The 23,035-nt window shown below is 38.3% G+C and overlaps 1 protein-coding gene across 2 annotated transcripts in view; it reads left to right on the forward strand.

The window, feature by feature from the left end:
* Positions 1 to 23,035, forward strand: part of DLG2 (discs large MAGUK scaffold protein 2) — a 1,615,022-nt gene that overhangs the window by 1,221,624 nt on the left and 370,363 nt on the right. For both annotated transcript variants that reach the window (XM_016206846.2, XM_087821627.1), the window contains one exon: positions 10,935 to 11,090. In XM_016206846.2, coding sequence (XP_016062332.2) covers positions 10,935 to 11,090 — 156 coding nt within the window. The remainder of the gene's footprint in view (positions 1 to 10,934; positions 11,091 to 23,035) is intronic.

The following is a 23,035-nucleotide window of genomic DNA, read 5'->3' on the forward strand; positions in this document are numbered from 1 at the left end:
ATGGGAAAGCTCTAGATAAAGATCCAGCTTATCAGATCTCACTCTTCCTTACCTTTGATGGGTGAGCTTTTTCTGAGTTCCCATGCACACATGTCCTGTTACCTGAAGTAGCTTGAATAAGTCTGTTCCTTGCAATCAAATTTCCTTGCATTCAAAATGTTTTTTTGATGGGCAGAGGGGACATTTTTTTCATAGTCACTACTGTATACCTAGTGCCTCTCTCTCGGCCTGGTACAGAGTTGGCCTTTGGTAAATATTTATGCAATGAATGAATGAATGAATATACAAATGAACAGCCAAAGTGATTGAACTCCTTTAGTTGCACTCAATGGGAAGAGCACTAACCTCCATGTTTTCCATCACCTGTGAATATTAGAGCTGTACTCACAACCTTCCTACCTGTTTCACATCTGCCTCCTACTCAAGCCTTTAACAAACTTCCTAAATGGGCATGTTTTCGGATTTCCTCTTTAGCTTTGCACGCGTTATTTATGACCACTTCCTAGAGAGCCCTCTTTTGCCCCACCCCCACTCTGCACTGAAAACCCCACTCTCCTCTGTGTTTTCTTTCACATCTCTTTAGTTCAGTCCCTTCCCCAAATAGTAAGAAAATTAGGTGCTTTCACACCTCCCACTGTTCCCATATCCCTGTATACAATGTTGTATTCCATTTTATTCAAGGTTATAAAATAAAGTGTTTTCCTGTATCATTAAAATTTTTATGAATATTAACTTTAATGGATATTGTCTATGTTCTATACTTCGTCTTTTTGTTGGACATTTTGATTGTTTCATTTTGATGTGTTGTCTTTTGCTCTCATAACAAACCACAATGACTTTCTCTCTGTGGAAACCTTTCTCCACATTTTTTATGTTCTCCTTAGGATTGCACACTAGTGGTAGAATTACTGAACCAAAGAGCAGAATTACTTCTAAAACTCCTGAACCGTATTGCCAAATTGCTTTCTTGAAATGTTGCAAAGGGAGTTTTACACTCCATAAACCAGCAATTTGAGTGTCCATCTCACTATACCACAACTAAATTGTAATTTATCAATTTTTAATTTTTAATTATTTTTAACAGGAAAAGGGGGCATATCATTTAATTTGTATTACTTGTATTCTTAGTGAGATTAAATATTTATATTGTGTATCTTTTTGTCATTTGTATTTGCTCTTTTTTTGATTGGATGCTAACAGCCTTTGCCTATTTTCTATTGAAAGTTTATGGTTTTGCATATTGAATTACATGAGCATCTTTAAAAGATTGACAAATATATTTGAGCAGATGTTTCCCCAGCTTGTTGCTGGTTTATGACGGTTTTTATTTCAAAGGTTTTAATTTTTTATGTAGTCAAATCTCTCATCTTTTATGTGATTTCAATTTTGCTTAAAAATTTCCTTTCCATCAAGATACTAGATAAATATGAACCTGCTTTTCTGGTAGATTTATATTATATCCTATGAGTTCAGTAAAAAAACAACAACAACAAAAAAAAAACACCTTTAAAGTTAGGTTTATAAAAACATGATTTCAAACACTGTAATAGGACATATTGAATCTTCCTTAAATAATTCAGACCATGTCTCAAAGGTCTTGATGTGGCCATAATAATGACCCTATGCATCTTGGATAATATTTGTTGAAACATCTTTCAGAATGCCATAAAATACTACTGTAACTGGACACACACCCAATACTAAGGTACAGTCATCCTTACCTTGGAAATAAACCTGTTACGATCACCATCGCCAAGGTCATTGACTTTCAACTTCTTATTCCAGTAAAACAGTCCATGAACCATTTATAACTCACTATCATGACAGGGCCCAATTTTGTTGAAACCCAAACATTCTTGAGAAAATAAAGCACCTTAATAATTCAAAACTTTCAAAATGACTTTATGTGGTGCAGCTCTCACTCTGCCATTTTTATCCACAATGAACAAACACAGGAAAATATAATTGAGAGTGATGTTTATATAGAGAAAATGGCAAATCAATCCTTATTTCTATTTTTAAAGAATAAATATTTATAGATTTTTATAGGTGCATAGACTACCATTAATAACAAATTACTTATAGCTCAACAATTTGATATGACTCCACACCTGTGAGCCATACAGGAAAGCAAATTGTTGTAAAGGTGCAGGCACAAATTAGAAGGTAGACTTGGGGGTGATACCTTGTTAGAGGCAATGAAAAGAATTGAGAAGTTCAGAGAAAGTGAACATCAACCTCCAGGGCTAGGATAGAGGATCATTTACCTTTTCAACATCGGAGCAAAAGTGAATCTTTAGAAAACACCATTGTGCAATGTCTCTTGTGATACTAAAAACCACTGATTGTTCCTTACTTTATTCAACCCTCTTGTAGAGAATTCATTATTTAAAGTGTTAATACCTGAACTGCCTGGGGAACAACATTGTCAGAGGCTATGAATCCCTGTAAGTGTAAGTGTCTGAGAGTAAAAATAATGCTGTTGGGTAAGCTCACAGTCAGTGTCATGCACTGAGCTGGGTGCTTTACAAGATTCTCACAGCCATCCTGAGGCCAATATTACTATCCCCATTTTACAGATGCAGATGCTGAGGCTCAGAGAAGTTAAGAAACAGCAGAGCGCACAGGCTAGAATCCAAACTTAGCTGCTTCTTTGCAGTCACCTTATTGTTTCATAATAATTTACTTCTGTGTATAATATTACAGTTAACAACTTAGCTGGTATATAGAGGCTACTTTTTAGTATCACTAAAATGTGGAAGCTAAGTTGGGGAAAAGTTAAGTGAGCATGATACAAATAGGCATCTACTCCAAGGGCCCTAGTGGAAATCCTTGGGAGACCAATCTGATGGTGCTTAAAAGTAAAGGGATGAATGGGTTTCTTACAAATCATATAGACAAATCCATTCCTCAGATTTCTGTTTCATACTTTTAATTTTGTAATAGCATCTTCATCAAATAAATAACGGTTTTGCTTAAAGTTCAGTGTAAGAGAAGTCATCCTGAGGCCATCCTCCTTAATTCTTATCATTATAATGTCATATTCACATGTTGAGCCACATAGTCCACAACCTACTCCTGTATTCTTTTTTATCCCTTAATTACTTCCCCAAATTCTGCCCTTAACACATATTATCTCAGGCCTGGAATTCAACCATCTTATTCTTACTTCTCCACGTCTTTGGCCAAAAAAACAGTGTATTATTTATGAAGAGGAGCATGAGGCACCCTTATAGGATGAAAATCCTTTTTTTCTGAATTATGTCAGGCAATATACTAGATGCTTAGGGATCCAAGCCCTTGGCATACCAGCTGCCATCGTTAATATAATTTGGTTCTATGTCCTAGGAGCATGAGGCTAGATGTTCCCTCTCTAGATTGGGCAGCCAAGGAAGGCCACAGAAGGATGAGGGTTGGAGAATTTGAATGCCTTACAGATTTGTCCTTGTCAGTATATAAGACAGATTTATGGTCAAAGGTACACAAATATATAACCCAAATCCTTCCTATTGCAATTTTAGGTTCTCCATTTCAGTTCTAGCTCAGCTAAAGAGAATAAAAAGTGCTAACCACTTTTTCTATCACAACTCTATTTCTTTTCTGTGGTAGTGCTTCATACATACATTCTTGTTTTCAGGAAAGCTATGGGGGAACAAAGATAAATGAGATTCTGTCCCGATCCTCTATGAGAAAGGAGTCGTGTTCCTTTGACCTTGTATCTTCAGATCCTACACAAATGAGCATTTACAGTCACCATCATTGTCATTATAATCATTGTGTTAAACATTTTTTATCTCTGGCACAGGGCTGGGATTAAGGTGAGGCAAGTGAAAGGGAACTTCAAAAATCTCAGTAATTAACAATAATATTTTAATGCAATAGTTTAGATAGTAGAATTAATAAGAAATAATTCATAATGAACAAAATATCAGAATTCTAAAGACAGGATCTCAGGTACTATGGGATTACATAGGGGTCCAAGGTTTTGTCTTTTGTCTTTGAGTGGTATAGTCTAATTGAGGTGATCTGAAAGAGACATAAAAACAAAGGGCTGTTTTATTTTCACTCTGTTGATTGCAAGCAAGAGATCTGGCCTAAACTGTAAAGAAATAGGGTGGGGATGGTGGTTTATTTTCATTATATCGCTAATGTCATGTGGGAACCAGCAGAGAAATTCCATAGCATGAGCCATAATAGCCCCCTTAAAGAATGAATATAGACTTTTTTCCTAGATTCAAGGAACTTCTCTTTAGCAACAAAATTTGGAAGAGCTTCACTCCGGTGGTCTGTAATTAGTGGACACACCCTCTGTATGCCTGCGTCTTTCCCTTATGCTACCAGCTGATAATTCATTTTTCTTCTCTTTTATTCATATTCCACAGAAGAATACAGTTGGCTCGACCTAGCTTCACCTCCCTATTATCCATACATGTCATGTTTGCAGAATCAGGGGCCCAGTCTTAATCTAAGAGAAACTTTGACTAAGACTGAGTTGAGTTGGAGTCAAGTTGGGCAAATGACAAGAGACAGTTGCAGGAAAGGTAGTTTTTCTTAGATCAGGATTAGATGAAGCACCTAGCAATTGAAAATGCCAAAGAAACAGAACAGCAAGTGCTAATGGAGTTCAGAGAAGAGAGATCACCAAGGGCCAGAGTGTGCTAATTATATACTACAAGAGCCCATAATTATAAACCATAGATATGCAAATATATGCTAATGGTCAGCACTGGAGACTGCAAACCCATTTATCTCTGGCCCCCCGATAAGTGGACAACAAGATTAATGATTTGTTTATAAATTTACTTAGAGATTCCACTAAACTCTCTACTTTTCCTCTCTTCTGGGAGCATCCACAGAATGAAGAGAGACAGTAGGTACCTCAGATTGGATTTCCATATTTATTACCTTCTGACCTAGTTGACTCTGGAGGTTTATAATAGAATAAACAGGCCCTTTCAGTTTTGACTGGCTGATTCACACTGACAAAATTTATTTCCCGTGGCACTTCTTTACTGAATAAATGGGAGGTGATGGTGGCATCTGTTTCTGTCTCCCAGGTCGCAGTGACAGCTCGTAAGTTGACATTACTTTTCTGTCTGTCCGAGAGGCCACAGAGAATAAAACTGCAGGGAAATACTAAGATTGCTGAGTGCTGGCCTCCTGGAACTCAGTGCTGAGAAGTCTTTGAGGAGCCCCATGCCTATGGGGAGACTCTCACAGGAACTGGGGGCAGGCATCGCAATGACCAGACTTGCACATACATGAAGCCCATCTCTCTGAGAGTGGACAAACCGTGCACACCAAGTACTTCAAGCTGTCAGTTCTTATTGAAAACACTGGGCTTTCTGTTCTTCTGTATATTCTGTGAGAATTCACGATGGCCTAAAAATGTAAACCTACTTAAGGGATTCAAAATAACTTAAGGCTTCCTTTTTCATTGCTCTCAATGGAGAATGATAAAAAAATAAAAATAAACTTTCTATTCATTCAAAGAAATATTTCTCAAGTACCAACTACGTTCCATTCCCTGTGTTCAGACTGTAGCCTGTTGTAGTGCTTACTGGGTATTGTACTGTGGCCTATATCACACATAATAAAGGCTAGAATTCTAGGACTGCAATGAAGCTAGCAGACAGAAATCTCCAAATATGAACCCTGTTTATGCCACTTGAAAGGAGATTCTCACTGACATTTATTTTCTTTTATTAAATTTATTGAGGTGACATTGGTTAATAAAATTCTATAGGTTTCAAGCATACTATTCTATATATTGCATTGTGTGTTCACCACCCAAAGTCAAACCTCCTTTCACCATATATTTGACCCCCTTTAGCCTTTTCTACCTGCCCCCATCCCTCTTTCCCTCTGGTAACCTCCATAGTGTTGTCTGTGTCTTTGAGTTTGCATTGTTTGTCTTTTTTATTTGTTGCTTTCTGTTTTATATCCCACGCAGGAGTGAAATCATATGGTCTTGACGTATTTTGCTTACCATGATATTCTCAAAATCCATCCATGTTGTCACAAATACCAGAATTTCATCTTTTCTTATGGCTGAGTACTATTCCTTTGTACACATGTAGACATCTTTATCCAATCATCTATTGAAGGACACTTAGTTGTTTCCACGTCTTGGCCACTGTGAATAATGCTGCAATGTACTTAGGGATATATATATCTTTATGAATAAATGTTTTCAGTTTTTTCAGGTAGATACCCAGAAGATCAGTTGTTAGCTCATATGGTAACTCTGTTCTTAAGTTTTCTGAGGTACCTCCAACTGTTTTCCATAGTGGCTGCACCAATTTATATTCTCACCAGCAGTGGTATGAGGGTTTTTTCCACAACTTCTCCAATACTTGTTATTGCTTGTCTTGTTGATAACAGCCATTCTAACAGGCGTGAAGCGGTATCTCATTGTAGTTGTGATTTACGTTTCCCTAATAGCTAATGAAGTTGGGCATCTTTTTAAATATCTGTCATTTGTATGTCTTCTTGGGAGAAGTGTCTGTTCAGGTCCTCTGCCCATTTTTCAATTGGATTGTTTTTATTGTTGTTGTTGAGTAGTGTGAGTTCTTTATATATTTTGGAGATTAACACCTTATTGGAGGTGTTGCCTGCAAATATCTTCTCCCATTCTGTTGATTGCATTGTCTTGTGGATGGTTTCCTTTGCTGTACAGAAGCTTTTTAGTTTGATATAGCCCCAGTCATTTATTTTTGCTTTTACTTCCCTTGCTTTAAGGTCAAATTCCTAAAATTCTCTCTAAAACCAAGGTCCATAAGTTTAGTAAGAATGTTTCCTTTTATGTATTTTATTGTTTCAAGTCTTATATTTAGGACTTTGATCCATTTCGAGTTAACCTTTGTGTATGGTGACAGTCTAGTTTCATTCTTTTGCATGTGGCTTTCCAGTTTTTCCAACACTGTTTATTGAAGAGGCTTTCTTTTTTCCATTGTATGTTTTTGGCTCCTTCATCAAAAATTATTTGCCTACATATACGTGGGTTTATTTCTGGGCTATTAATTCTGCTCCATTATTCTGTTTGTTGGGGTTTTTTGCCAATACCATGCTGTTTTGTTTATTGTCACTGACATTTTTAAATTAGTTGTTTGGTTACAAGAGGGCATTGTCATTACAAAAAGGTTTAGTCAAGTTTGTTGAGTAGTTTTTTTAAAAAATATTTTCTATCTACCCATCTGAGATATCAACTGTTCTCTCAAGAAAAGAAACAGGATTTGGTATATCGACTCTTTAACCAGTGACTATACAAAATATAAATGAATAGAGAAGAGATGAAAGACTTAGTGATAAGTAAAAATGAGCCCACAATATCAATAGCTGTATCTCTGCTTTGATAAGATTATAAATCATGAATATTGATGCTTAGGCAAGGAGGCAATCCACTATGAAACAATCCTGGAAGTGACTGTAGGCAAAGAAATAAGGGCCTCTTTCTAAAATCTATCTATTTAAGCTTCTTCCAAATACCAAATCTATTAAACACATGAGTTATAAAATAATATTATGCCCATAAAATGGTTCCAAAAGACATAGGTAAAAGTCTCAAGAGTTCAACAGTGTGCAGTGTACAGGGATTCATTTTTATTGTCTTAAATTTATTATAATGTTTAGAGGGTAAAAAAATTTCCCTTGATTTAGTTGAGTACAATATAAATAGGGATCTTTTCCCCTAAGATATGTATTAGCCAGCTTTGATTCTGATAATTTGTCTCAAAATATAGTGCTACTGAGGTAAAAGGACTAGGGGAAAATTGGTAACATCATTTTCTTGGTCTGTCAAGTCAACATCAGACTAAGAAAATTGAATCAGCCCTCCTAGGCAGAAAGCACAATGTTATTGAAATGGCATCATCATGGAAATGTTTTATGGTCCAAAAGAAATCATCAGTTCTTTTATTCTTAGGCCCTGTGCTGGCAATTTAGATCAGCTATTATTTTATATATGTAATATTTTTAAATAAAGATTGAGTTCTCTAAGCAGTCATAGACTTTAAATTTATAGTCAGAAAAAAGTATTCTTTATATTTTTTCTGTGTATACAGAAGGTGTTAGATGAATTTTTCCAGCATAATTAAACTTGTTACCATATATGGCAGGCCATATTTATACTTATTTCTTTGTATTAAATTATTGAGTATATCTGTTAATATTAGACCTGTTTATATACCAGAAAAAAATGGCACTAGCTTAAACAAGCTAATTTATTTTTATCCTACGTAAAATAAATCTAGAGGTAGGTAGTCCAGAGATGGTTTAGTGTCACTCCATATCTTCAGTGACACAGGCTGTGGTATTATTCTCCAATAGTGATATTGTTTGCTTTCATCCTCAAGGTTGCTTCATGGTCCAAGATGACTACTGAAGCTCCAGCCATCATGCACTGGTTCCAGGTCAACAGAGAGAGGAAATAAGAGAGAGCAAAACCTCAGAGGTCTCAACACAATTATCTCCCTTTTAAGCAGTCAGCTCAGGAGTCTCAGGAAACCCTTCTGGTCAGATCACAGTGGGCCAAACATCTTCACAGGCCACATCTATCTATAGGGAGGCTGAGAAATAAAGTTTTTCCTATAGGAAAAGTGACAAGTGGAAAATCAGGTTTCTATTACTAAGGAAAAAGTAGTACATGGATGTTTGGGAGGCAATCTTGGGATAGCCTACCTAGAGTAATTCCCAAAGAGCTTGTACATGCCTCCTCATTTCTTATTTGATTGATATTTATGCAGCTCATTAATCCAAGGCCCTTTTCAAGATGAATTTTCATGTGGACAGCCACATTTGAGATGCAGAAAAGACCATCATCTCCCAAGGTGACTTTATCTGATCAGCATTGTGGGTCTTTCTGTCTCCAAGTCCATGAGAAATGTGCACATATCTTCATAAAGTTGAACATATAAACAAGGCAAAAACAGATTCCCCCAAAATAAAAAATAGTATCTAATCTAACTATTTTGAAAAACATATTTCAGTAGCTAACTGAAAGTATCTTTCCTTCTATATTATTTCACACAAAGTGAATTACTTATAAAAACTGATTAAAGTACACTTTTTAAGAATGACTTTGCAGCTGCCTTTATTAAGGATTGTTGTTTACCAATATAAGTTGTATGTATGTATAACTGATAAACAGAAATTTACAAACTTGCTAGGCTTTTCTGAAAATGGAGTACTTGTCTTAACTAAATATATTCCAGCTTCCCTAAAGTAAGAACAATTTTGGTTGTCTCATTTAAAAAACCTTCAATTCTTGTAAATGTTACCGTATTAGCCACTGGGATAGAACAAGCCGACTCTGCTGTAAAGTGCTTCATTTTTCCACTGAGATGATTATTCTGGAGACAGAATAGGCCTCTGAATTTCTCCTGCCCAATCCTCAGTCCCTCTATGGTGTTGCACAAAATAAGTGGATCAGGGTGTCTCTTTCTGTGTGGTGGAAAGCTTTGTGCTAGGGAAGAATCCAGTTCTCTAGACGGTGTGGCTAGGCCATGACTGGCCCACAGTAATATTATAAATGAGGTAACATTTGCTTCTAATATTTTGCTTTTTCCCTCTTCCTCCCTGCTCTCCCTCCTCACTCGGGTGAGGAAGCATTGATTGAGCACCTATTATACATTAGGGGCCAAGTTGGGGGCTGGAGCTACAGGAACACGGACTGTGCCCTCACCGAGCTTGCCGCCTACCCTTCCTGCACCTCTGCTCGGGCACAGGACCACCACCTGCAGCTTCTGGAGTCTTGCTGCTTCAAAGGGTGCTCTCAGCCCTGTGTCCTGACCTGCTCCTTACCTCTCCAGTCAAGCTTAGCCTTCCTGGGTCTGTGGCCCAGTCTGCTAGATAGTTCTTCCATTTAAATGTATCTTTTCATTTTTACCTTAAACGGAAGATATTGGTAGCAATTTCAGGTATGTTAAAAGTGGGGGATAGAGCTGTGGGATTTTTTTTTAATAACCAAGGACTTTACAGTACATAGATCTTTGACCAAAAAAATATAGGTAAAATTTGTCTGTGCATACTATATATGATTGTAAGTAATAACTACAAAAATGTTGCTATTTTAGATAATGTTCCAGTATTCCTAGATTAATTCATTTAACAGAAATTTTACTAAAATGGTTTTCCTATTTGTAGAAGATTCTCTGAAATCAATTGTTGGAGGATAACCTATAAATAAATACTTAGATATTTAGAGGAAACACCCAGATCATATAAGCTATTAGATTCCTAGGTTAGGCCATGCACACCACTCCCCCACCCCCCACTCTGCGCAAAAAAAATTTGCAACATGTGTGAAAAGTTGTTTGCATATATTTATTCATACAGGCATCCAATAAATATTAATGAAATAGGTACTGTGTCCCGGGATCTATTTTAGTGGCTAACAAAACAAATGAAGTCTCTGTCCTCATAAAATTCATGGTGTAGTGACCGTGACAATCATAAATTAAACAAAACAAACTAACAAGAAAGATTATTTCATGTTGAGGCAAAAAGTTATGAAGTGAAATATGTGCCATGAAAAATAACAGGATGTCTGGGCCACAGTGGTCAAGGAACAAACATCTCTGTGAAGTACACATTTAAGATGAGATTAAAGTTTAAAAAGGAGCCATGTCAGAGAATCCCAAGGCATGGCATTTCAGACTGGATTATCCAAAAAGGCTTGGCATTGGCTAAGTTGATGATGACACTACCGGGGTATCTGGCATATGAATTTTAGTCATGCCAAATGTGAGCCAACGTTCCAATTGTTAACCAACCGGAGATCCTGTTTTCTAAAACGACTCTTAACTCAGGCCTAGAGAAGCCCGTAACACGGCGTTGGGTTTTCCCTTGTGCATGCGGTGAGCTGCAGCTGGGTGCACAGTTGTTGGGGGTGTGTGCTAACCATGCAACTCTTTCTCTTCCTCTTGTGTCACCAGGCCGCCGGAACCTGTTTACAGCACTGTGAACAAACTGTGTGATAAGCCTGCTTCTCCCAGGCACTATTCCCCTGTTGAGTGTGACAAAAGCTTCCTCCTCTCAGCTCCCTACCCCCACTACCACCTAGGCCTGCTCCCTGACTCTGAGATGACCAGGTACTGCATGCGCTTCCTCACTTCATCTTCTCGAATTGCATGTGCTTCCACGATGAAAGAATGGGTAGACTCCGCCTCTGCTCACTTCTCTTGCACCGGACATCTTCCTCAAGTGGAGAGATGTTCGGCTCCCTTGGTGCGATGGGGGAAATTAAGAACATTGCCTTGTGTTTTTCCTGGTGTGTTCACAGAGCACTCAGACATGATCACATGATGCTCCAATGTTCTTGGTTCCCATGCATTTTTAATGAGGTATTATATTTTTCCAGAAGGATTAATTTTGAAATTTAAGTAGCACTGTTTCCCTCAATCAGTGGATGAAACAGAACATTTATTGAGTATAGTTTTGGATTATAATTACTAAACACTTACTATGCTCCAGGCATAACATAGCCTAAGAAGTAGATGCTATTATCACCATTTAATATTTTAACTAAAATATTAAATTAGTTCCATCATTTAACTGACTCCTTGGGGTATTAAACAACTTGTCCAAAACGACATAATTAGCTCATTCTATCTAACCACAGAGAATATATTCTTAATCTTTACCGTATGTTATCAAGCGAGGCGACTGCGTATGTTCTCTTATTTATTTACTCCCATTTTATATATAAAAAATAATAATAACAAAGTTTAAAGAAGTTAAAGCATTGCCCTCAGTATGATATTGCTAATAAGTGTGGACTTCAGATTTGACCTTAGAGTGTTCTAAGTCTTTCTACAATTTTGTAAACAAATCATTCTAAATCTCAAGGTTGGACATGATTTTGCATTAACACAGTAAAGCATATGTATGGTAAATAATAAAACTCCATTTTAATGCAGTAATCAAAGTCAGAGATAGGAGAGAGTCAGAAAGGAAAGGAGGATCCAGTGTTCTGTGAGGTAGTTACGATTCCGTTCAAATTGAGAGATCTCATTTGTGAGGCTCCTGGATACAATGGGATGCTTATGGAGTTATGTTTTCAGATAGAATACTTTTATGTCTTCATAATATCATTAGAGCTGAGAAAATATAAACTTTATAATGATTCAAAGTGAAAATGAATATATTAAGAGAGTCTCAGAACAGTCTATTTTTTTATATTTTCAAAGAATAAGTTTAGAAGTTAATTACAGACCTCCCTTGGGAGTTAAATAGGAAATTTTAAATTATATCTAACATTTCTAGAAATAAATGAGAAGACATATTTTGGGCTATGTAATCAGATGGGGCATTTTCACTAATTTTCAACAATTAAATCTTAATAATATTTTAGAATGCTTTATAAATATTAATTATGTCCTATATTTTTAACAAATCATAAAAACTATTTTTTGATACAGTGAACTATACAGTTTTGAATCTAAGAGAGCAAAGTCACCATAGCTATAGGGAAGTGGGAAGGTAAACACACCTACAACAATTTTCTAGTAATAATGCATCTATAGTCAGCTACAGAAAGGCAGCTAACAGAGCTCTTCCTCTGTGCCAGGCATTTTCTTAAGCACTTCTTATGAGATATTTCTTTGAACCTTGACAATCACCTTATGAGGTGGATGCTATCATTATCGATTTTTAAAAATAAGGAAACCAAGGCTTGAGAAGTCGCCTGACATGCCTAAGATCACCCACTAATAAGTGGCAGGGCTGGGATCCAAACCCAGGTCACCATCAGCACCTGCATCAGCACAGGCATGACAGCAGAGATGTCTTTGCTTGCTGGAAAAATTCTCCACCCATTTCTCTTTTGCTCTCCTTTCTCTATTTTTATCCTGCTTTCTCATCTCCCTTCTTCTGGCTCAACCTTAATGAATTTTTTTTTAATCTGTGCTCCTTTTTGATGAACATAAAAATGGCATTCCTTGCATTCCACTGGGGATTTTGATGAATCCCTCCATTAAAAACTCAGCAAAGCCAATAAGCAGATGATACAGTCTAGCTTTTGTGTAGACCCACCAGATACAATTCTTTTTAGTTTACTTTCTGTAATCTCACACTCAGCAATCCTGATATGCATCAGCACCCACCCCCTACCCTCCATCACCCTTTAGGGAATTTTATTTCTATTTGTTCCAGCGGTGTCCTTCTTTTCCCCCTCTTTTCCTTTCCTCTTTTCATATTTTATGTTCTAGAAAAATGTCACACACGCACACACAGTTTTAGTTGTATTGTTACCAGTACTCTGATACTAAAATTCTTGATTTCACACCACTTTGCTCCCCTTTCACACGTCCCCAACTCAGTAAATGGCACATACATGTACCCCATGGTTCAAGCCCAAGCCTTGAGAATTATACTTAGTACCTCTTCTCCCTCACATCCGTCATCCAATCTGTGTTCTAGCCCTGTTGATTCTACCTGAAATCCATTTCTTCTTCTCTACTTCTAGGTCCACTTTAATCCAAGCTTCCGTCATCTCCCATCTACAATAGCTTTTGAGTGGTCTCACCACTTCCCTTTATTCTCAGTGCTGCCATAGTGATCTGTAAAAATACAGATCAGATGTATTGCTCTCTATTTGCATTAATATAAATGCAAAGTCATTAACAGAGCATCCAAGCTGTGCATGATTTCACCCCTGCCTGCCTCTCAACCAGCTTCCCTTTGCTGACCCGTCACCTGCGTGCACAGAGTGCACTAAAATCTTCCTGTCTCACGTGCTTCCCACACGCTCTTCCCTCGAACTGGAAAGCTCTTCCTTTACTTTGCCTGGTTGACTTCTGGTCATCTTGGAGCTAAGCTTAAATTACATTCCCCTGGAGAAGCTCCCTGAAATAGAAAATTTGGCTTCCTGTTATATTCTCTTCTTTTTTCCATAAGACTCAAGCAGTCTGTTATTGTCCATTTATTCATGTGATTTTTAAACTAAATGCCTGTTTCACACTCTATGCTGTAAGCTCAATGAGTGGAATTGTGTCTAATTTGTACACTGCTGTATCCTTAACACATAGCATAGTGCCTGGCACAGCAGGAGCTCAGAATTATTGAGTGGCTAAGTAAATATGGAAATAAAATCATCGGGCAGACAAGCAGACAAGATACCTGTTCCAGGAACAGGTCATGTCTCAAGCTGTGCTTTACTCTGTTCTGAGTAGGTACATAAAACAGCTCCATGAATGAATGAATCCAAGCATGGAAACAAATACCAATACACCAGCACTCACTTTGTATATTGCACTCTCACCTTATATGATCTTGAAGTTCAGTGTCCACATTATGGATTCTTAGGTAACTGTCAGTGCTTCGTGAAGACAGGAATTCCTTTCAGAGACTTTTTACTTCCTCTTGAGTTAAAAATATCTCTGAAGCAGATGTTTCTTGAAATGCTGCCAATCACTTTTTTAAAAGTTCAAGGGTTCTAGTTCTACTTACGACACCATCACTTGCTTTTTCCACTGTTGCTGTAAATAACTTATGAATCTCAGAGGTGGATGATAACTTAGAATTAGATGAACGAGCCCTTATCCAATGCCAGTAATGATGAGGAGCCCAACCCCTTCACAGGTCCATGTCTTATCTTCTCTTGGTGAAATAAAAGTATTTGGGCCTGGCCGGGCGTGGCTGAGTGGTTGAGCATCGACCTAGGATCCAGGTGATCAGGGTTCGATTCCCGGTCAGGGCACATGACCGGGTTGCGGGCTGCAGCCGATCAATGACTCTCTCATCATTGATGTTTCCCTCTTCCTCTCCCTCTCCCTTCCTCTCTCTGAAATCAATAAAGATATATTTAAAAAAAAAAAAAAGAAGAAGAAATAAAAGTATTTGGGGATATTCTGCCCTGAAAAGGATATTAAAAGAATGTATGTACCAATTCAAGATTTATCAAGCCCTGACAAAATACAAAATACTACCTTAGGACAACTTTTACAAAGATGTGAACTGAAAAAGCCAACCCCCAAAATGTTTTTAAAATGCCTAACCTTTAAGTTGCAATATGTGGTAATACATATTTTTTAGGGCGTTTGAGAATTTCCTAGTCTATTTCAGAAGCATACACATACTGATACAGCAATTACCATCTCAGATTAAGATATGAGCTACCTCGGTGGAAGTTAGCGTGCAAAACCACTCACGTACCAACTTAATCTCTAATCAGCATTCCGAAGAATGGAGGCCAGTCAGCAGAAGCTGGGGAGAGAGTCAGCCATCTGTTCTCTCTGCATTTCAATGGGAATCCCCCCATTCTCAGCTCTTTGAATTGCTCACAAACATCCAGGGATGAATTAATTGTATACACAATTTGCTTCTGTAACATCAACTCAAAGAAAACAGAGAAATTGTAAATTTTCCTTAGGAAAGCTCTTCAAATTACTTGACAAAGTGCCAGCTCCTAAGGCTACAGATTACATTTAGAATAATTGACTTTTTAGACCTTGCAAAAACAAGAAATGGGCAGAGCCTGGAATCAGACTAGCATTTGGAGCTCTGTGGAAAGCAAACAGGATTGCCGTGGGGCCCTTGCTTGTCTAGTGTGTCATTTTTGTTTCTGTTTCAACATAGTTTTGGATGTTCTAATTGGTTTCATATTTTGGGAGAATAGTAAGTTACCCAGCTTATGATATTCCTAGGGCAAGAAGAATAATATTCTAGCCTGTTTTCTCAACATATATGGCCTATTTCCATTCATCCTCTTACATAGCTGGTGCTAATTATTGTTATTTTGTAGTTGATAATCAGAGGTGAGATAAACCAGATGAAGGATAATTAAAATACGTTGGCAGATCTTGGATGGGAAATGGACTCTGAGGCATTATATGATCATAAAATATCTTCACTCATTGAAGAGTATATACGTTCATGAGATTTCACGTAGGTACCAGACATTTTCCTGGATGCTAAAAATTCAGAGGTGAATAAGCCATGGTCCTTCCCTTTAAACAGTTCAAAGCTGTGTAAATGAAGAATTCATCACTGTTGTTGGATTGATGTATATCTACCAAAGTCTCTCAGTTTCTCCAGTGTACCTAATCTCTAGGGAGCTAAAGTCAGGCTAGTGTAAGAGGCTGTGATGGGAGCAAGTATGATCTTAGGCTGTCCCTTCTGCAGAGGTGTGAGCATACACACACCTTGTTTCATCAATTCCTAGTCGTTTATAAAAAGCATTATTTATGGGAAATGTACCCTTACCTTCTCATAGGCCCATCTGCTAGTATACCTACAGAGCTCATAATCCAGGTATAATTCTTTCCCTTTGTAGAAGTCAGCAGGCTCAAGCCATTCCCAGTTTGGGGACATAGAGCAAGATCTTTATCTCATAAGACCTCAGCCACATGTTATGGTGGCCTATCTTTGTCAAGCTCTGAGCCCTTGCAAAATAATAGAAAATTTATCTGGGTCTTTAATGTTTTAACTATTTCAAAGTCTATATATTCAAAAGCAAATATAATTTATAGACATAATAATACCATAATAGAAGTACCTATGAGTCTCTAAAGGTCAGCAGAAGAAGGATCACATAAAGTTTTCAGAAAGACACTGAGCTCATCACCAGTCCGATGAGGGAAGAAATGTGTTCCAAGTAAAAGGAATAGCACAGAGCTAAGCCTCATGGTGTGCAGAGGATGGCGCACTCTGGGGCTCCCAGGAGTTCAATGTGGCTAAAGGTTATTGAGTGGCTGATAAAGTTGGAGACGCGGGCAGCTGCAGATCCTAAAGGGCCTTACTTGCCAAGCTGAGGATTTGGGACTTGATCCTGTAAGTAGTGAGGAGCTGTTGAAGAGTTTTAAAGCTGAGCACAAGCATATTTCGATTTGTGCTTTTAAGATCATCCTGTCAGCTGTGTGACAGAGTTTAATGGCAGGGAGGTTAGTTAGCATACCCACTACAGTGGAAGTCATGAAGAACGAAGTCGAAACTGTAGCCACGGAGAGTTATAAATGGATCCGGAATTATTTCTCAAATAGAACGGGTGGTAGGAGTAGTGATTGACTGATTCAAAGGGAAGAATTCTCTGGCTTGGGGTATTCACTAGACGGTGATTGAATGACCTCCTCTCAGAGACAGTGAGTACTCTTGTCCACAATAAATGTATTTAAACATAAATCTGTAGAGGAAAACTCAATAGAAGAGAATGGAGGCAAAGTATATTAGAAGGCCTCTTGTTTGAGGTGGTGGCAACCTGATGTCAAAGAGAAGCCAGGGATGGCCCAGATTTGTCCAGACTGTCTAGATTCGAGGTCTTCCTCCAGCCACACAAAGCACATGCATTTAGTAAGCAGTTCCTCTCCCTCAGAGCCTCAATTCACCCATGAGAAAAGGGGAGAAATAACCCTACCTGTGCCGTTTCCCTCCTAAGATTGTTGTGAGGATCAAAGAATGTGAAGCAAATGGATTTTTATCTGTTCACTATCCACATTAGTTATTATTATTTCCATAGGATTATTTTTCTTTTAAAGCCTTGAGCTCATGTGTATTTATTTTTTGTGTTATCACAAATCAGGCGAAAAATATTCATCAGCACAGATAAGTCCCCTGAGACCATAAGAAAGCTGTGGATGATCATTTCTTCTGTCATTTTTAGTAGCAGTCCTTCTTGTCACCATAGGGAAAGTCATCTATTTCCCTTTTATTAATATATTCATAGGCTCCCCATAAAAGGTGGTCTGTTTCTAAAGCCATATGTGACTTCACACTTCTCTGAGACAATATTATCTTTTATCTACTCATGTAGCAGTATTTCTACCTTACATGTAACTTTTTAGGAATGTAAACAAAATAACAGCTACTCTATGGAGCGCTGATAAGCAGCCACCCATTTTACATACCTACCTCCTGGTTTCTAATAACCACAACACCTTTGCAAAGTGTGGGCTTTGATCTAGCAAGTGGAGGGGCCAGGACTCTCACCAGGGCATTTCCACACCCCGATCATTGAGCCTTCATGGAGCCTTAATCCCTCCCTTGCACACACACCACAGCTCCCCGCTCAGTCCCCCAGTTCTCCTACCCACTCTGCTGGGAATCTGTGGACCCAAAAGAGAATTTGAGCTTTGTTCACAAGATTTCATCTGGGAAATAGCACCATGAAGGAGAGAAAAAAGATGCTTAACAAATCATTGACCTTCTTATGCCTTTACAAGGCTGATATAATCTTAAAGAATTCTTAATTTCACTGTTAATTAAAACCAGAAGAGGAAAGCCTTTGGACATGACCCACAAGGCACAGCCCCTTCCCAAGTTTATGCAGCAGTTTCTTCTTCAAAGGCTTTCACTGCCTTTTTGAAGTAGGTGAGCACTAAGCCCAATCTGAATTAAGGAAAATAAGGAGAGATTAATTGACTCCCACAAAGTCACAGAGGCTGCTCTCTCCATATCCCATTTTACAGCCTCTTTTTTCTGCACTGTGATATAGGCAAGGGCTCACAACTGAAAGAAAGCTCCCCCCCTCCCCTGGTTTGAAATTAATGCATTCTGTATGTAGACACCTTTTTTAAAACATGCTGTTTACTGTTGTCCTACACTCTTTTTTATATTAAGGTGGAAATGTTCTTTCATTAAAAATTCAAGGTTTTGCTAAAGAACACATTAAAATTGCACTGTATAGTGTAAAGAAGGAAGGAAGACAGGGAACTCGACCTGTTCCAAAACCTCATTTACTCTTCGCAACCCTGGTAGGTGGGTCGAGTGTGAGAAGCTCGGAAGGACTGAGAAATGAACCCAGATTTATCTTGTTCCAAAATTCCTCTTCTGTGATAGTCCAATAAAACTCTGTGATGAAACAATCTAGATTTAACTGATTTGCTCCTTAAAACAAGAAAAAAAAGAGCCAGATTACTTACATCTATCTGAGATGTTAGGAGTATTTTCCCTTCATTTGAGTATATCTTTTTGTGTTTGGGGAACATTTTTTATATTTAATTTAGTAACCATTCTGCTATTGGGTAACAGTAAAAAACTGAAGAATAATCATAATTTCAAAAGCAATCCTCTATGGAAGCAAAGGAGCTGTGAGAAAATGAGAGGCAAAATTGCTATAGCAACAAATTATGGGAACTGGGAAAAAGTCAAGACAGTACCTTAGACTGTAACACCCACAACATAGATACTAATTAAAACCGCTAACGTGCACAGAGTGCCTGTATGTGCTCAGCACTGTTCCATACTTTTATATGCACTAATTCATTTATCCTCACAACAGCCTTGGGGTAGGAATGATTATTCCAATTTTATAAAAAATTTACAGTATGCATTTTAACTAACAAATGGAAACAACAGGATGAGCTAGTTGAAATTGAGTACATTAGGACTTATACTTAGAATATTGATTTTATGAGAGCAAGACCTTTGTTTTTTTTCCTGTTGTTTCTCTGTGTCAAAAGTAGTTCCTGACATATAGTACTAATAGTAATAGTAATGATGATGATGATGGTGATGATGGTGATGATGATGGTGGTGATGATGGTGATGGTGATGATGGTGATGCTGGTGGTGATGATGATGATGATGATGGTGATGATGTCACGTGATGATGGAAGAGGAGGAGAAAACAATCACTATCATTTATTTAACCTTTTTACCTGCCATATTGTACTTTACATAAATTAGCTCATTAATCTCTACAGCAATCCAGGAAGGTGTTTGTTATTATTAGAAATTGAGGTTTGGAGAGGTCGGTCACACAGATAGGATCTGAAAGAATCTAAGTGGGCTGGCACCAGAATCTATGCTTTTAAATGTGCTTAATAAATATTTATTAAATGTGCCTGGCCGTTGTGGCTCAGCGATTGAGCATTGACCCAGGAACCAGAAGGTCAATGTTCAATTCCCAGTCAGGGCACATGCCTGGGTTGCAGGCTTGATCCCCAATCAGGGGTGTTCAGGAGGCAGCCAATTGATGATTTTCTCTCATCATTGATGTTTCTGTCTTTCTCTCACTTCCCCTTCCTCTCTTTGAAATCAATAAAAAATATTTTTAAAAATATTTCTTAATGTTATCCTTGTCACACATAACACTCCTCAAGTATTAAATTCTACTTGGGGGAAAAAGCACACCATATTTAAAAGTAGTCAAATTTCAATAGATTGGTATGACTAGATAAATAGACAAATAGATAATGACTGTATGGTTAAGAATCTAGATTCTAGAATCAGAGTGTTAGAGTTTGAATCCTGCCTCCACAACTTCCTAGCTGTGTAAACTTGGGCAAATAACAGCTAGTCTGAGCTCCTGTTTCTTTAGCCATATAATCGCAGTAATTGTAGTATCCATCTCATGGGCTTGCTATAAGAATTTAATGAGTTTTTATATAAAGTGCTAAGAACAATGCCTGATAAATATGAAGTGCCCCATTAATGTTAGCTGTCATTATGTGTGTGTGTGTGTTAAATGACATATTATGATCCCTTAAGTAGAGACCTCAGGCTGAGGTGGGAATGAATTTTCATCAAAACACTATTATAGCCTGGCCGGGTGTGGCTCAGCGGTTGAGCATCAACGTAGGATCCAGGCGATGGGGGTTCGATTCCCGGTCAGGGCACATGCCCGGGTTGCAGGCTCAGTCTCCAGTCAGGGGGCGTGTGGGAGGCAGCCGATCAATGACTCTCTCATCACTGATGTTTCTATCTCTCTCTCTCTCCCTCTCCTTTCCTCTCTCTGAAATCAATAAAGATATATTTTTAAAAAAACACACTATTATAAATGGCTGTTTTCATCATAGCCTGATGGTGAGCCCAATGAGTTATAAAGGGACTTGAACGTTAGGGTTGGCGGTATGGGAGGAAGGGCTGTGCAAGACTACATATATTTATATAGAGACCTAAGTATTTTAAAATGTAGAAGTTTGTTTTCATTAAGGGATCAAAATTTACTTCTCAGAGCAGAGAAAGTAAATCTATTTCAACACTTTAATTCAGTTCTCAGACCTTAAGCTCATCTAAAGTTCAAGGATCGCTTGAATAGGGTATTTAAAGTCAGCAGGGACGTATGCTCTAAGCTGAATACTAAGATCTAAGATCACTCTCTTCCAGAGAAATAAATACATTAGGGGATTAAGAGGAGTTCTATGGTTTTCTTTAAAGGTGCAGGATGGCTTACTGGGCCTATCTAACCCAGCCAGAGTCTTTGTCCAAATTAAAAAAATAAAATAAAAGACTCCCCTTCTCCTGAATGAGAGAGACAAAATGTGCCAGGACCCAAGTGTGACGTGGCAAACTAGTTCAGGCTGGATTTCAGCCTTAGCTCAGGCCCTTGGCCAGGTTTTCTCAACAACAACCTGCCTAACAGAATAGATTGGCCCAGGCTGAGAGCGGGGATGGAGGTAAGAAATGAGAATCCCATTTCTCTTTGTTATTTTCATCTCTCTCAAATTCATTCTAATGTTCTGCTTTCTTTTTATGCCTCTAGCATAATTACAAGGATATCATTCTGTCAAAGTTATAAGTTTAAAATTAACTAGAAGCCAATGCAAGTTCAGGGATGGAAGACATTCTAGCAACAATTTAATCTAACCTTTAAATGTTCCAGATGAGAAAACTGTCACTCAGATCACAAATATGTATTAAATGCCTATTATATGGCTGATACTTCTGGGGATGAACAATCCAGACATAACTGAACCTTATTCTCAATAGATTTAGGGACCACTCAACACAGAGGGGTATGTGTGTATAAGTAACAGCTACTGGTAATGTAAAAAAACGAAGTCTAGAAATTTACTATGGATTGCATTTTTCAGATATATGTGAATTTAACTTAGCTTTCAGACTTACTTATTTTGGATCCATCCTCATTTCCCCTAGATATTACACTAACAGGTTTGTATTCATTAGTTTCTAAGCATTCAGACCTTTTTCGTGCAAAATCTCAAGGTCAAGTGACAGCCCAGATTTCTTTCCAGCCCTCCCCACTCTCTGTGATGAGTTACTTGATAAGTTTCTGCTGTCTTGCTGTCACTGGAATCTGTGTCCCTTGTAGGTAGGCCTTAGCTTCATATTGAGCATGAGGAAAGGGGCTGTGAATAAAAAAAGGGCCTCTGACCAGATTTCCACCAGTACAATTGCTGGAATTCTGAGACTCTCCTTTCCTTCTTAGGAGGGTCTCTTAACGACTTACTCATTGCCCTGAACAGCCATTTCCATCTCTTGCAATAACACCTTTTCCTACCTCCCTCATTTATAAAAAATTACTTAGTCTTCTCATTTTTGTCACTGTCCTAGCCCCTTAGAATGTTATCACAAAGATACATCTCATTGCCCACTGGTCCATACTGCCACTGCGTGTTTAGACCAGACTCCCAGGAGCTGAGCAATGTCTGGCAGGGGCAGGATGAGAAAGCTTTCACTTCTACCCTGGACTGCTACTCCTCAGTTGGAAGTCTCCTGCTACAACACTGAGATCCCTTTGACAGGCACCACGTGGGACCTGTGCTCAGCTGGGGCCTTTCACCCAGGCGAGGACTGTTGCCTTCCCTGTTTCTCCTCTTATCTTCCACAGAAGCTCTATTCCTGTCCCTGCCAGACTCCCTGCCCTGATTTTCATATTGGAGCCTTTTTCTGCCAGACTCCCTGCCCTGATTTTCTCTGGGGTCCTTGTGATCCATAAAATCAGGCTCAAATCTAGACTCTTTCCCCAGCAGAGAAACAGAAAGACTGAGTTTTCTTCATTGAGCAGAACTAATATTTAGTTTCTGGACCATCAAACCTTTCTCAGAAGATGATCTACTTTTTTAAAACCCTAAACTTAAAAAATTGCAATAGGAGGGATGGGAATAGTGACTGTGGGAAATTAAAATAGAAGTTGGTGAATGCCTTGTCCAGAGATGCCTCAGGGTGGGAACCATACTATATTCTGTCCATGTGACATATGAGCATAGAGTAGGTATTCAATGAACAAGTGGTAGGTGTTCACCCAAAACAGTGACTCAAAGCGGGCGTTTACGTTTCGTGGAAGCCCTTCTCCAGGCTAAAGGCAGTGCATGGACGAGCTGGTAGTTAGAGACGAATCCTTCTCTCTGGGTCATAG

This window comes from Miniopterus natalensis, chromosome 11, assembly GCF_054644295.1.
Source record: "Miniopterus natalensis isolate mMinNat1 chromosome 11, mMinNat1.hap1, whole genome shotgun sequence".
In the NCBI taxonomy this organism is placed as follows: Eukaryota; Metazoa; Chordata; class Mammalia; order Chiroptera; family Miniopteridae; genus Miniopterus; species Miniopterus natalensis.